Here is a 14,951-nt window from a genome sequence, read left to right as displayed (position 1 = left end):
AGTAGTTGAATTAATATAACTAGTTTATTTTTAGTAAATGTTTAGTTGAACTAGTTGAATTAATATATAGAACTCCTTTATTTTAGTATATGCTTAGTTTGAACTAGTTGAATTAATATAACTAGTTTTTTTTTAGTAAATGTTTAGTTGAACTAGTTGAATTAATATATAGAGAGAACTAGTTTATTTTTAATAAATGTTTAGTTGAACTAGTTGAATTAATATATAGAACTACTTTATTTTAGTATATGCTTAATTTGAATTAATATAACTAGTTTATTTTAGTAAATGCTTAGTTGAATTACTAGAAGTAGTTGAATTAATTGAATTAGTAAGTGATTAATGTTTCGCCTAATATGAACATAGGAAATGTCGTCTGACGACGGAAAAAATTTCATTATGTGCGATTACTGTGAAGACCAGCGCGGCCAGTGCGATAAAAATTTCCTTGTTGATGGTAGGCGATTCAGCATCAAGCTGGATGAGACTTTCGAATTCGATACAGTAAGTCACAACGACAAAGTCTGTTTTCGTAATTAAGCATGACTTATATATGCTTCATTTGCCTGACTTATAATTTTTAATTTTCACTATTCTACTAGCGCATCCCGTGCCATGCAAGAATTTTTGTCTTGGATAAGATAGGTTTCAAAGATATGGAAAGTATGGAGGTAAAGAGAGCTTACCTGAAAACTGAGCATGATGGTTATACTTTCAACATCAAAGTATACAATACACACACGTACACATATTTTGAATGCAAAACTTGGCAAGCACTATGCAAGGCTTATGCATTTGAGCCTGGTATGGTTATCACCTTTGATATTCGTCCGGAAGATGATATTGAAGGTAATAGAGACATATGGGTCGATGTGCAGACGCCTCCAGTTCTACCATTGTGTGAGTTCTTCTAATCTATATTTTTGTCTTTGATATTGCTTATTCAAAAATAACTGACAACTAATTTCTATTGACAGCTTATCTCCATTCAACCAAACATGTCCGGTGCTTGGTAGACAGGACCTACTACTGTCCCAGAGCTGAACTAAACTGCGAGGAAATAAGTCATTATGTTTCATGGCTTGAGGATCTTCATACTGTCAAGACAAATTTTCTTCCTGCACTTAGAAATGTTAGTACTCAAAATGTGCGACCAATAGTGATGGTATTGAACTACGGTCACATCTATTTAGGAATGATGGTAAGATATTTACTATTTGTCCTCAGTGCATATTTTGCATACATATTTTTTTTGCTAAACTTTCATTGCTAAGTATATTAATTAAGTACTATACGATGTTCTTCAACAGGGACTCCCGATGACAGTTGTGCCTCAGGGGATCGAGACTAGTGGTCAGATGTCAATTGTTAGCTTACGGCCAAGATATCCTGCATTGCACATGAATGCATTCAAGATTTCTAGAAGCGATGAATGCTTACTAGTGAAAGATTGGAGGAAATGATCGCAGAGAAGTACTAGGGGGCAGCAATGAGAAACGCAGCCCACGATTAGGAGACAGGTTCATCGGCATGCTCCAGTATGATCAATCAGGAGAGCTATACATGTTCTATGCTATTTTACCAGAGAGAGAGAGAGAGAGTAGCTAGCAGGAGTGATTTAGCTAGTTCTTCATGCTGCTCTTAATTAGTACTTGTCCTTTCATGTCCGTGTTCTTCGTTCTGAACTTAAGTGATTTGCTTTTGTGGTGTTATATATGAACACTTATATCATGACAATCATGTTGAACTCGATGATTGGTTCTACTAGAAATTCTATATATATATATATATATATATATATGCATAACGTGTACAATGTGCAGTATCATAAAATACCAGCAAATGAAAAAGAATTAAAATGGAAACACAAAATTAAATGAAAAAAAAATCATAAAACTAAAAATCCCCCAAACCTTATAGTACCGGTTGGTCTTACCAACCGGTACTAAAGGACTTCAGGCCCCCGGAGCTGGCTCGTGCCACGTGGTTGCCCTTTAGCACCGGTTCATGCTGAACCGGTACTAAAGGGGGGGGGGCTTTAGTTCCCACACTTTAGTGCCGATTATGGAACCGGCACTAAAGGGCCTTACGAACCGGTGCTATTGCCCGGTTCTGCACTAATGCATCCTAGCAGAGCTACTGACAAGGGTGACCCCTGTTTTATCTTCTCATTGATCAGAAGGAACAAACTTAGCATCACATTTTGTGTCACTTACAAGAGACAATCGATTGTTAGATATTCTAGATACTTGAGGAGGGAAAGCGGAAGCATGCTTAAGTTTGAAAGGTGAAGAAAGGCCTACAATGAGTCAAGTTGAAACAACACTTGAAGATGTGCAGAACTGGAGGTTCCACCTCAATTCTCAAATCATAAGAGTGACCCAGAATGCTGTAAACGCTCAGTTATACCCCCGCTGTTCCTAAATATTTGTCTTTTTAGAGATTTCAAATGAACTACCACATACGGATGTATATAGGCATATTTTAGAGTGTAGATTCACTCGTTTTGATCCGTATGTAGTCATTTGTTGAAATCTTTAAAAAGACAAATATTTAGGAACGGAGGAAGTACATGGGAAGCAAAGCTAGTGAAGGAACTAGACTGTACAGCTTGGAGAAAGAGCTCATCCAATCATCTGAAAATCCAAGATGATTTTTTTACTTACATTACATATTGAAGTAAAGTGAAGTGTTCAGTTACTATTATTAGTTGGGATGCCATAACTATAACCATGTCTGTAGTCCCTATACTACTGGTCGGTCATGTAACTATATGAACATAAACAAAGTTATTTTTTTCAAAAAGAGGTTATCCCCGGCCTGCATCGGAGTGATGCATGCGGCTATACTGAACATAAACAAAGTGGTTAAGTATATTTACAGTTAAAATATTTTATTCTTGTCTCCCAGGCAGTGAATTTCTGAAGCTTGCAAAAATACATGTTGACTCTTCTAGAATATATTTCAGTGCCGTCTGCCGGTAAAAGTATACTTTTGGTACTCGATAGGTTATACAACACCACTAGGTACAAAGTGGAAAATTTACCGGAACCGCTACCTAGCGGCACATCTCAAGCCAGTCACCCCACGCCACCGCACACTGTATTCAAATACCATATGCAGTACAGGCGGTCCTTATATCAAATTTTTGGACAGGGTTTCAGCGGATATGGTAGAGTTGCTATAATATAATGATTGCTTACTTGGGGCATCCTCAAGATGGACCCTCAAACCCCTGCATCCGTCCGGACCGCGCTGTCCGGATACAGTTTGCCATTCAATACAGAGATGTATCGGTCCGCCGAGCGGTTCGGACGTACTTTTTCTGGCAAAGCCGAAACAAACGTGAAGGAGTATTGCAAGAGTCGGGACATCCACATAACGAATCAAAAGCCGCCACGTATCCTTTCTTGGCCCAGGCTGCTTCTAAGTGTTTTGCGATTTGGCCGAAGCCACGAACACTCAAGACACATGATGGCGAAAGGCTGCTAATTAATATAGCGTTGATGCTAATTAGTATAACATTTGATTAGGATTTGGCGGAAGCATGGTAGCTAGCTTTAGAACTTGGCGGAAGGTTTGCATTTAAATAGGAATTGGATGGCGGAAGGTTAGCTTGCATGTTGTTTGCAGGCCATTTGGTAATTAAGCATTGCATTTGACGGAAGCTAAAGCTAGCATGCATCAATTTGGCGGAAGCTTTGTTTCTCTTTGGTGGAAGCCACTATATTGCAATGCTAATATGAATTTATTTGGTGGAGGCTAGCTACTACTTCCTCCGTCCGGAAATACTTGTCATCAAAATGGATAAAAGGAGATGTATCTAGATGTATTTTAATTCTAGATACATCCCTTTTTATCCATTTTGATGACAAGTATTTTCGGACGGAGGGAGTATATAATGCTAATTTCATTGTGTTTAATAAAAAATACCCGTTTTAGTAAAATCTGGTTTGAAATATATAACTGTATGGTTGGATGACCGGCTTCCGCATCAGTGTCCAGAGACCAATCTGGACCGATTTTTGGACAAACACCGTATCCATTTGTAGGTTGGCGTTGGAGATGCCCTTATGCATGTTTGCTTCGCTTTGTTGAGCTTTTGTTGCTACTTATTTAATTAGTACTACCAGTGCCTTATCTTCAGATATTTTAAGTTAGTGCCTTGATCACTGAGTATAATTGAAAAGGTTAAAATAGAGAAAACTATATTAGCTGGATAGGGCAGGCACGCCTACCTTTGGGCGCTGCACGCGATTTATTTATGTAATGAAACTAGATTGAACCATTTGCCCACTGTCTGCTGCCTGCTGGTGTTGCCGGCTACCTACATGGTGCACTTCAGGGCTCGCCGAAGCGCACCGGAGCTGGTGGCGCCGGCGCGGCCGACGCCCCACGAGGCCAAGACGCTCTCCGACATCGACGACTTCTCCGAGTGCCGGTACTACGCCTCCGCGATCGACTTCTTTAGCCACGACCCGACGGTGGACAACCTCCACCCAGCCAGATCAATCGTGGCGGCCCTGGCAGAGGCGCTTGTTTACTACCACCCGATCGCTGGCCGCCTCCGGGAGATCCCCGGCGGCAAGCTCGTGGTTGACTGCACTGGCGAAGGGGTGGTGTTCGTGGAGGCCGACGCCGACGTGTCGCTCGAGGAGCTCGGCGGGCAGCCCCCCTATCCGTGCGCCGAGGAGTTTGTCTGCGCTGGCGTGGTCGAGGGCGGCAGTGGCGCCGTCGTCGTAGTTGGCCGACCGCTCTTCTACATGCAGGTATGCAGTGTATTTTTCATTTTTGAAGACCTCGATCGGAGCGTCGCAGGTAGTGTGCAGTTTACGTATAAATTGGTATATATTGAAGGACAGGAAAATCACCATTTTATCTGAATATATACAGGTGACGAGACTAAAAGACGGTGCATTTGTGCTGGGTTTCCAAGTGTGCCATGTCATCGCCGACGCCGCCGGCGTGACGCAGTTCATCGGGGCGATAGCCGAGTTGGCACGCGGCGAAGCACATCCGTCCGTATCGCCGGTGTGGGAGAGGGAGATCTTCAAGGCGCGTGACCCACCTCGCGTCCGGCATGGTGTCTACCCAGCGTATGACCCATCGTCGCCAAGTAGAACTGTCCTCGGTGACCACGACGACGTTGACGATCCTATGCTGTCGACGCCGACGGAAGAAATGGTTGGGCGATACCTGCGCTTTGGCCCGAAGGAGGTCGCCGCTCTACGAATGCATCTGGATGCGGCGCAGCCATGCACAACGTTCGAGCTCTTAACTGCTTTCCTGTGGAGATGCCGCACGGCGGCGCTGGGCTACCGTTCCTGGCAACGCGTCCGGCTCGTGTTGCGTGTGGACGCGCGTGGCAACCGCAGGTGCAAGCTCGACCCGCCGATCCCGAGAGGGTACTACGGCAACGCCGTCCTCCGGCCGATGGCAGAGGCCGGAGTCGAGGATCTCTGCAGCAGGCCTCTGGGGCACGCTGTAGGGCTCGTGCGAAAGGCGAAGCTCTGCGCCACGGAGGAGCACTTCAGGTCCATGGTGGACATGATGGCGTCGGCGCGCATGGCCGAGCGGTTGGTAGCGAGTCGGCGAGTGTTCCATGTGTCTGACCTCACTCGGCTCGGGCAGGCGGATAAATTTAATTTTGGTTGGGCCAGAAGGGTTGGTGGTGGGTTGCCGAGGATAGGGATCTCAAGCTTTCTCATGGCTTGCAAGAACGAGCATGGCGAGGACACAATTGTAGTGCCCATGTTATTGCCCAGACATGCCACGGAGAGGCTGGCAAAGGAGATATCCATGTGGGTTGGAGATAAGTTTGTTATACGCAGCTCCATGTGACTAGAAGATAAAGATATCTGAATGCTTTGTGAGTTGGGTATGTAGAAGTACATGTGGATGTGGTGGTATGCTCCATGAGTTTTAATTTGTTGGCATCTCTTTTTCCTTGTTTTTTTGCTTTGTTTTACGAATTGTGGTTGGTGGAAGCCCTCGCGGCAGATCATGACTAAAATTTTGTGTGTCGAGCCCATTCATAACTCGGTGAGTTTAAAACCAGACTATGCATAGCAAGCGGCTTTGTGATGAATTATAATATGCAAGGGATGCAAAAGACTATTTCCGAGCTCTTCGCAATGCTCAAAGCTGCGGAGTTAGAAATCAAGAAGGAGCATCAAGTGTTGATGGTTAACAAGACCACTAGTTTCAAGAAAAAGGGCAAGGGAACGTAGGGGAACTCGAAGAAGAATGGCAAGCATGTTGCCACTCCCGAAAAGAAACCCAAAGCTGGACCCAAGCTTGAAACTGAGTGCTTCTACTGCAAAGGCACCGGTCACTGGAAGCGGAACTGCCCCAAGTATTTGGCGAATAAGAAGAATGGCAAAGTAAACAAAGGTATATTTGATATACATGTTATTGATGTGTACCTTACTAATTCTCATAGTAGTGCCTGTGTATTTGATACTGGTTCGGTTGCTCATATCTGTAACTCGAAACAGGGATTACGGATTAAAAGAAGATTGGCTAAGGACGAGGTGACGATGCACGTCGGGAATGGTTCCCAGGTCGATGTGATCGCCGTCGACACGCTACCTCTACATCTACCTTCGGGATTAGTTTTAGACCTGAACAATTGTTATTTGGTGCCAGCGTTGAGCATGAACATTATATCTGGATCTTGTTTAGTGCAAGACGGTTATTCGTTTAAATCAGAGAATAATGGTTTTTCTATTTATATGAGTAATATCTTTTATGGTCATGCACCCTTGAGAGAGTGGTCTATTTCTATTGAATCTCGATCGTGGTGATACACATATTCATAATATTGATGTCAAAAGATGCAAAGTTGATAATGACAGTGCAACATATTTGTGGCGCTGTCGTTTAGGTCATATTGGTGTAAAGCGCATGAAGAAACTCCATGCAGATGGACTTTGGAATCACTTGATTATGAATCATTTGATAGTTGCGAACCATGCCTCATGGACAAGATGACTAAAACTCCGTTCTCCGAAACAATGGAACGAGCCAATGACTTACTGGAAATAATACATACCGATGAATGCGGTCCGATGAGTGTTGAGGCTCGTGGCGGGTATCGTTATTTTCTGACCTTCATAGATGATTTGAGCAGATATGGGTATATCTACTTAATGAAACACAAGTCTAAAACATTTGAAAAGTTCAAAGAATTTTAGAATGAAGTGGAGAATCATTGTAACAAAAAAATAAAGTTTCTATGATCTAATCGTGGAGGTGAATATTTCAGCTACGAGTTTGGCCTTCATTTAAAACAATCTGGAATAGTTTCACAACTCATGCCACCTGGAACACCACAGCGTAATAGTGCGTCCGAACGTCGTAACCAAACTTTATTAGATATGGTGCGACCTATGATGTCTCTTACCGATTTACCACTATCGTTCTGGGGTTATGCATTAGAGACAGCTGCATTCATGTTAAATAGGGCACCGTCAAAATCCGTTGAGACGACACCGTAGAATTGTGGTTTGGCTTAAAGTTTGGGGATGCGATGCTTATGTCAAAAGGCTTCAGCCTAACAAACTCGAACCCAAATCGGAGAAATGTGTCTTCATAGGATACCCTAAGAAAACAATTAGGTACACCATCTACCATAGATCTGAAGGCAAGATCTTTGTTGCCAAGAATGAAACCTTTCTAGAGAAGGAGTTTCTCTCGAAAAAAGCGAGTGGGAGTAAAGTAGAACTTGATGAGGTAATTGTACCTTCTCTCAATTTGGAAAGTAGCTCATCCAAGAAATCTGTTCCCATGATGCCTACACCAATTAGATAGGAAGCTAATGATGATGATCATGAACCTTCAGATCAAGTTACTACAGAACCTCGTAGGTCAACCAGAGCACGATCCGCACCAAAGTGGTACGACAATCCTGTTCAGGAAGTCATGTTGTTGACCATGATGAACCTATGAACTATGAAGAAGCTATGATGAGCCCAAATTCTGATAAATGGCTTGAGGCCATGAAATCTGAGATAGGATCCATGTATGAGAACAAAGTATGGACTTTGGTGGATTTTCCCGATGATCGACGACCCATAGAGAATAAATGGATCTTCAAGAAGAAGACTGGCGCTGATGGTAATGTTACTGTCTATAAAGCTCGACTTGTTACAAAAGGTTTTTGACAAGTTCAAGGAGTTGACTACGATAAGACTTTCTCACCCGTAGTGATGCTTAAGTCTGTCTGAATCATGTTAGCAATTGCCGCATTTTATGATTATGAAATCTGACAAATGGACGTCAAAACTGCATTCCTTAAATGAATTTATTAAAGAAGAGTTATATATGATGCAACCATAAGGTTTTGTCGATCCTAAAGATGCTAACAAAGTGTGCAAGCTCCACCGATCCATTTATGGACTGGTGCAAGCATCTCGGAGTTGAATATACGCTTTGATGAGGTGATCAAAGCACATGGTTTTATACAGACTTTTGGAGAAGCCTATATTTACAAGAAAGTGAGTGGGAGCTTTGTAGCATTTCTAACATTATATGTGGATGACATATTGTTGATTGGAAATGATATAGAATTTCTGGATAGCATAAAAGGATACTTGAATAAAAGTTTTTCAATGAAAGACCTCGGTGAAGCTGTTTATATATTGGGCATCAAGATCTATAGAGATAGATCAAGACGCTTAATAGGACTTTCACAAAGCACATACCTTGATAAAGTGTTGAAGAAATTCAAAATGGATCAGTCAAAGAAAGAGTTTTTGCCTGTGTTACAAGGTGTGAAGTTGAGTCAGACTCGATGCCCGACCACTGTAGAAGATCGAGAGAAAATGAAAGTCATTCCCTATGCCTGAGCCATAGGTTCTATCATGTATGTTATGTTGTGTACCAGACCTGATGTGTGCCTTGCTATAAGTTTAGCAGGGAGGTACCAAAGTAATCCAGGAGTGGATCACTGGACAGCGGTCAAGAACATTCTGAAGTACCTGAAAAGGACTAAGGATATGTTTCTTGTTTATGGAGGTGAAAAAGAGCTCGCCGTAAATGGTTACGTCGATGCTAGCTTTGACACTGATCCGGATGACACTAAGTCATAAACCGGATACATATTTTTATTGAATGGGGGAGCTGTCAGTTGGTGCAGTTCCAAGCAGAGCGTCGTGGCGGGATCTACGTGTGAAGCGGAGTACATAGCTACTTCGGAAGCAACACATGAAGGAGTCTGGATGAAGGAGTTCATATTCGATCTAGGTGTAATACCTAGTGCATCGGGTTCAATGAAAAGCTTTTGTGACAATACTGGAGCAATTGCCTTAGCGAAGGAATCCAAATTTCACAAAAAGAGCAAACACATCAAGAGACGCTTCAACTCTATCGGTGATCGAGTCAAGGAGGGAGACATAGAGATTTGCAAAATACATACGGATCTAAATGTGGCAGACCCGTTGACTAAGCCTCTTCCACGAGGAAAACATGCTCAACACCAAGACTTCATGGGTGTTAGAATCATTACAATGTAATCTAGATTATTGACTCTAGTGCAAGTGGGAGACTGAAGGAAATATGCGCTAGAGGCAATAATAAAGTAGTTATTTTATATTTCCTTATTCATGATAAATGTTTATTATTCATGCTAGAATTGTATTAACCAGAAACTTGATACATGTGTGGATACATAGACAAAACACCGTGTCCCTAGTACGCGTCTACTTGACTAGCTTGTTAATCAAAGATGGTTAAGTTTCCTAGCCATACACATGTGTTGTCATTTGATGAACGGGATCACATAATTAGGATAATTATGTGATGGACAAGGCCCATCCGTTAGCTTAGCATAATGATCGTTCAGTTTTATTGCTACTACTTTCTTCATGTCAAATACATATTCCTCCGACTATGAGATTATGCAACTCCCGGATACCGAAGGAATGCCTTGTGTGCTATCAAACATCACAACTAATTGGGTGATTATAAAGATACTCTACAGGTATCTCCGAATGTGCTTGTTGGGTTGGCATAGATCGAGATTAGGATTTGTCACTCCGAGTATCGGAGAGGTATCTCTGGGCCCTCTCGGTAATGCACATCATAAGAAGCCTGGCAAACAATGTGACTAATGAGTTAGTTGCAGGATGATGCATTACGAAACGAGTAAAGAGATTTTTCGGTAACGAGATTAAACTAGGTATGAAGATACCGAGGATCAAATCTCGAGGAAGCAACATACCGATGACAAAGGGAATAACGTATGTTGTCATAACGGTTCGACCGATAAAGATCTTTGTAGAATATGTGGGAGCCAATATGAGCATCCAGGTTCCGCTGTTGGTTATTGACCGGAGAGGTGTCAGTGTCATGTCTACATAGTTTTCGAACCCGTAGGGTTCGCACACTTAACATTCAATGACGATTTTGTGTTATATGAGTTATGTGATTTGGTGACCGAATGTTGTTCGGAGTCCCGGATGAGATCACGGACATGACGAGGAGTCTCGATATAGTCAAGAGGTAAAGATTGATATATTGGATGATAGTATTCGGACACCAGAAGTGTCCTGGAATGGATCGGGTACATATTGGAGTACTAGGGGGGGTTACGTAACCCCCGGGGGGAAGATATGGGCCATATGGGCCATAGGAGGGGAGTGCTACCTCTTGAGCATGCGTTGGTTTTTCCCTTGAAGAGGAAAGGGTGATGCAGCAAAGTAGCATAAGTATTTCCCTTAGTTTTTGAGAACCAAGGTATCAATCCAGTAGGAGACTCCTCACAAGTCCCATGCGCCTACACAAACAAACAAGAACCTCGCAACCAACGCGATAAAGGGGTTGCCAATCCCTTCATGGCCACTTGCGAAAATGAGATCTAATAGAGATAATATGATAAGATAAATATTTTTGGTACTTTTATGATATAGATTGAGAAGTAAAGATTGCAAAATAAAGTAGATTGGAAACTTATATGATAGAGAGTAGACCCGGGGGCCATAGGTTTCACTAGTGGCTTCTCTCAAGATAGCATAAGTATTACAGTGGGTGAACAAATTACTGTCAAGCAACTGATAGAAAAGTGCATAGTTATGAGAATATCTAGGCATGATCATGTATATAGGCATCACGTCCACAACAAGTAGATCGAAACGATTCTGCATCTACTACTATTACTCCACACATCGACCGACTCCCGCCTGCATCTAGAGTATTAAGTTCATAAGAACAGAGTAATGCATTAAGCAAGATGACATGATGTAGGAGGATAAACTCAAGCAATATGATATAAACCCCATCTTTTTATCCTCGATGGCAACAATACAATACGTGCCTTGCTGCCCCTGCTGTCACTGGGAAAGGACACCGCAAGATTGAACCCAAAGCTAAGCACTTCTCCCATTGCAAGAAAGATCAATCTAGTAGGCCAAACCAAACTGATAATTCGAAGAGACTTGCAAAGATAACCAGTCATACATAAAAGAACTCAGAGGAGATTCAAATACTTCTCATAGATAAACCTGATCATAAACCCACAATTCATTGGATCTCGACAAACACACCGCAAAAAGAGTTACATCGAATAGATCTCCAATAAGATCGAGGAGAACTTTGTATTGAGATTCAAAGAGAGAGAAGAAGCCATCTAGCTAATAACTATGGACCCGAAGGTCTGTGGTAAACTACTCACAACTCATCGGAGAGGCCTTGGTGATGATGGAGAGGCCCTCCATGATCGATTCCCCCTCCGGCGGAGCGCCAGTGAAGTCTCCAAGATCGGATCTCACGGATACAGAAGGTTGTGGCGGTGGAAATAGTTTTTCGTGGTGCTCCGGGATGTTCTGGGGGTACGTAGATATATATAGGAGGAAGAAGTAGGTCGGTGGAGCTATGAGGGGGCCACGAGGCAGGGGGACGCCCCCCCTAGGGCGCGCCGGGCACCCTCGTGGCCGCCTCGTTTGCTTCTTGACGTCCACTCCAAGTCTCTTCCGTTTGTTCCAAAAAGATCGCTCCCGAAGGTTTCATTCTGTTTGGACTCCGTTTGATATTCCTTTTCTGCGAAACACTGAAATAGGCAAAAAAACAGCAATTCGGCATGGGCCTCCAGTTAGTAGGTTAGTGATACGTCCATTTTGCATCATGCTTTTATATCAATATTTATTGCATTATGGACTGTTATTACACGTCATGTCACAATACTTATGGCTATTCTCTCTTATTTTACAAGGTTTACATGAAGAGGGAGAATGTCGACAGCTGGGATTCTGGGCTGGAAAAGGAGCAAATATTAGAGACCTATTCTGCACAACTCCAGAAGTCCTGAAACTCCCCGAAAGTCATTTTCGGATTTAATAAAAAATACCAGCGAAGGAATCAGCGTCAGGGGGCCCACACCCTGGTCACGAGGGTGGGGGCGCGCCCACCCCCCTAGGGTGCGCCCCCTGCCTCGTGGGCCCCCTGATAGGCCTCCGATGCCCATCTTCTCCTATATGAGGTCTTTTACCCTGGAAAAAATCATAAGCAAGCTTATGGGATGAAACTCCGCCGCCACAAGGCGGAACCAATCTAGGGCACCGGCGGAGCTGTTCTGCCGGGGAAACTTCCCTCCGGGAGGGGGAAATCATCACCATCATCATCACCAATGATCCTCTCATCGGGAGGGGGTCAATTTCCATCAACATCTTCACCAGCACCATCTCCTCTCAAACCCTAGTTCATCTCTTGTATCCAATCTTTGTATCAAAACCTCAGATTGGTACCTGTGGGTTGCTAGTAGTGTTGATTACTCCTTGTAGTTGATGCTAGTTGGTTTATTTGGTGGAAGATCATACGTTCAGATCCTTAATGCATATCAAAACCCCTCTGATTATGAACATGAATATGATTTGTGAGTAGTACGTTTGTTCCTGAGGACATGGGAGAAGTCTTGCTATAAGTAGTCATGTGAATTTGGTATTCGTTCGATATTTTGATAAGATGTATGTTGTCTATCCTCTAGTGGTGTTATTGAATGTCGACTACATGACACTTCACCATTGTTTGGGACTAGAGGAAGTCATTGGGAAGTAATAAGTAGATGATGGGTTGCTAGAGTGACAGAAGCTTAAACCCTAGTTTATGCTTGCTTCGTAAGGGGCTGATTTGGATCTACATGTTTCATGCTCTGGTTAGGTTTACCTTAATACTTCTTTTGTAGTTGCGGATGCTTGCAATAGGATTTAATCATAAGTGGGATGCTTGTCCAAGGAAGGGCAGTACCCAAGCACCGGTGCACCCACATATCAAATTATCAAAGTAACGAACGCGAATCATATGAACGTGATGAAAACTAGCTTGACGATAATTCCCATGTGTCCTCGGGAGCGCTTTTCTCATATAAGAATTTGTCCAGGCTTGTCCTTTGCTACTAAAAGGATTGGGCCACCTTGTTGCACCTTATTTACTTTCATTGCTTGTAACCCATTACAAATTATCTTATCACAAAACTATTTGTTACCTACAATTTCAGTGCTTGCAGAGAATACCTTACTGAAAACCGCTTGTCATTTCCTTCTGCTCCTCGTTGGGTTCGACACTCTTACTTATCAAAAGGACTACGATAGATCCCCTACACTTGTGGGTCATTAATACTCTTTTTTGGCGCCGTTGCCGGGGAGTGAAGCGCCTTTTGTAAGTGGAACTTGGTAAGGAAACATTTATATAGTGTGCTGAAACTTACTGTCACTTGTTACTATGGAAACTAATCCTTTGAGGGGCTTGCTCAGGGTATCTTCACCCTGACCAGTAGAGCAAAGAGTTGTTCCTAAACCTACTGAACCTACTAAAAATGTTTACTTTGAAATTCCTTCGGGTATGGTAGAGAAACTGCTAGCTAATCCTTTTACAGGAGATGGAACATTGCATCCCGACTTGCACCTAATCTATGTAGATGAAGTTTGTGGATTATTTAAGCTTGTAGGTATGCCTGAGGATGTTATCAAGAAGAAGGTTTTCCCTTTATCTTTGAAGGGAGACGCATTGACATGGTATCGGCTATGTGATGATATGGGATCCTGGAACTATAAACGATTGAAGTTGGAATTTCACCAGAAGTTCTATCCTATGCATCTCGTTCATCGTGATCGTAATTACATATATAATTTTTGGCCTCGCAAAGGATACAGCATTGCTCAAGCTTGGGGGAGGCTTAAATCAATGTTATATCCATGCCCCGATCATGAGCTCTCAAGAGAAATGATTATTCAAAAAAATTATGCTTGGCTTTCTCTCAACAATCGCACCATGCTTGATACTTCTTGTGCTGGGTCTTTTATGATGAAGACTATTGAATTCAAGTGGGATTTATTGGAAAGAATTAAACGCAACACTGAAGACTGGGATTCCGACGATGGTAAGGAGTCAGGTATGACACCTAAGTTTGATTGTGTTAAATCTTTTATGGATACCGATATTTTTCATGGATTTAGCACTAAATATGGACTTGACTCTGAGATAGTAGCCTCTTTCTGTGAATCATTTGCTACTCATGTTGATCTCCCTAAGGAGAAGTGGTCTCAATATAATCCTCCCACTGAAGTAAAAGTAGTTGCACCTATGAAAGTTGAAGAAAATACTATCACTTATAATGGTCCTATTGTCCTACTACTTATATTGAGAAACCTCCTTTCCCTGTTAGGATGAAGGATCATGCTAAAACTTCAACTGTAGTCAATAAAAGCAATATTAAGACATATAAACCCCCTGAGAAAATTCAACTTGAACCTAATGTTGATGTGGTTAAAGATCTCTTGGCTGATAATATTGATGGGCATGTTATTTATTTCTGTGATGAAGCTCCTAGAATTGCTAAACCTGATGCTAAGAAACATAGACCTGTTGTAGGCATGCCTGTTATTTCTGTTAAAATAGGATCATTGTTATCATGGCTTATGTGATATGGGTGCTAGTGCTAGTGCAATACCTATCTCCTT

At 42.4% G+C, this 14,951-nt stretch overlaps 1 protein-coding gene and 1 pseudogene across 1 annotated transcript; both read left to right on the top strand.

The window, feature by feature from the left end:
• The window catches only part of LOC119361309, a 74,413-nt pseudogene extending 71,760 nt beyond the window's left edge, over positions 1-2,653 (top strand).
• Positions 2,654-3,219: 566 nt separating this feature from the next.
• On the top strand, positions 3,220-6,060 carry LOC119361308 (spermidine hydroxycinnamoyltransferase 2-like). Its single transcript, XM_037626584.1, has 3 exons — positions 3,220-3,296; positions 4,280-4,769; positions 4,894-6,060. The coding sequence occupies exons 1-3, from the start codon at positions 3,220-3,222 to the stop codon at positions 5,839-5,841; spliced, it is 1,515 nt and encodes a 504-aa protein (XP_037482481.1). The 3' UTR covers positions 5,842-6,060.
• Positions 6,061-14,951: the final 8,891 nt, after the last annotated feature.

The sequence above is a fragment of the Triticum dicoccoides genome, chromosome 2B (assembly GCF_002162155.2).
Source record: "Triticum dicoccoides isolate Atlit2015 ecotype Zavitan chromosome 2B, WEW_v2.0, whole genome shotgun sequence".
In the NCBI taxonomy this organism is placed as follows: Eukaryota; Viridiplantae; Streptophyta; class Magnoliopsida; order Poales; family Poaceae; genus Triticum; species Triticum dicoccoides.
Note: the sequence above shows the minus strand (reverse complement) of the source record. Positions and strands in the feature narration are given on the sequence as shown.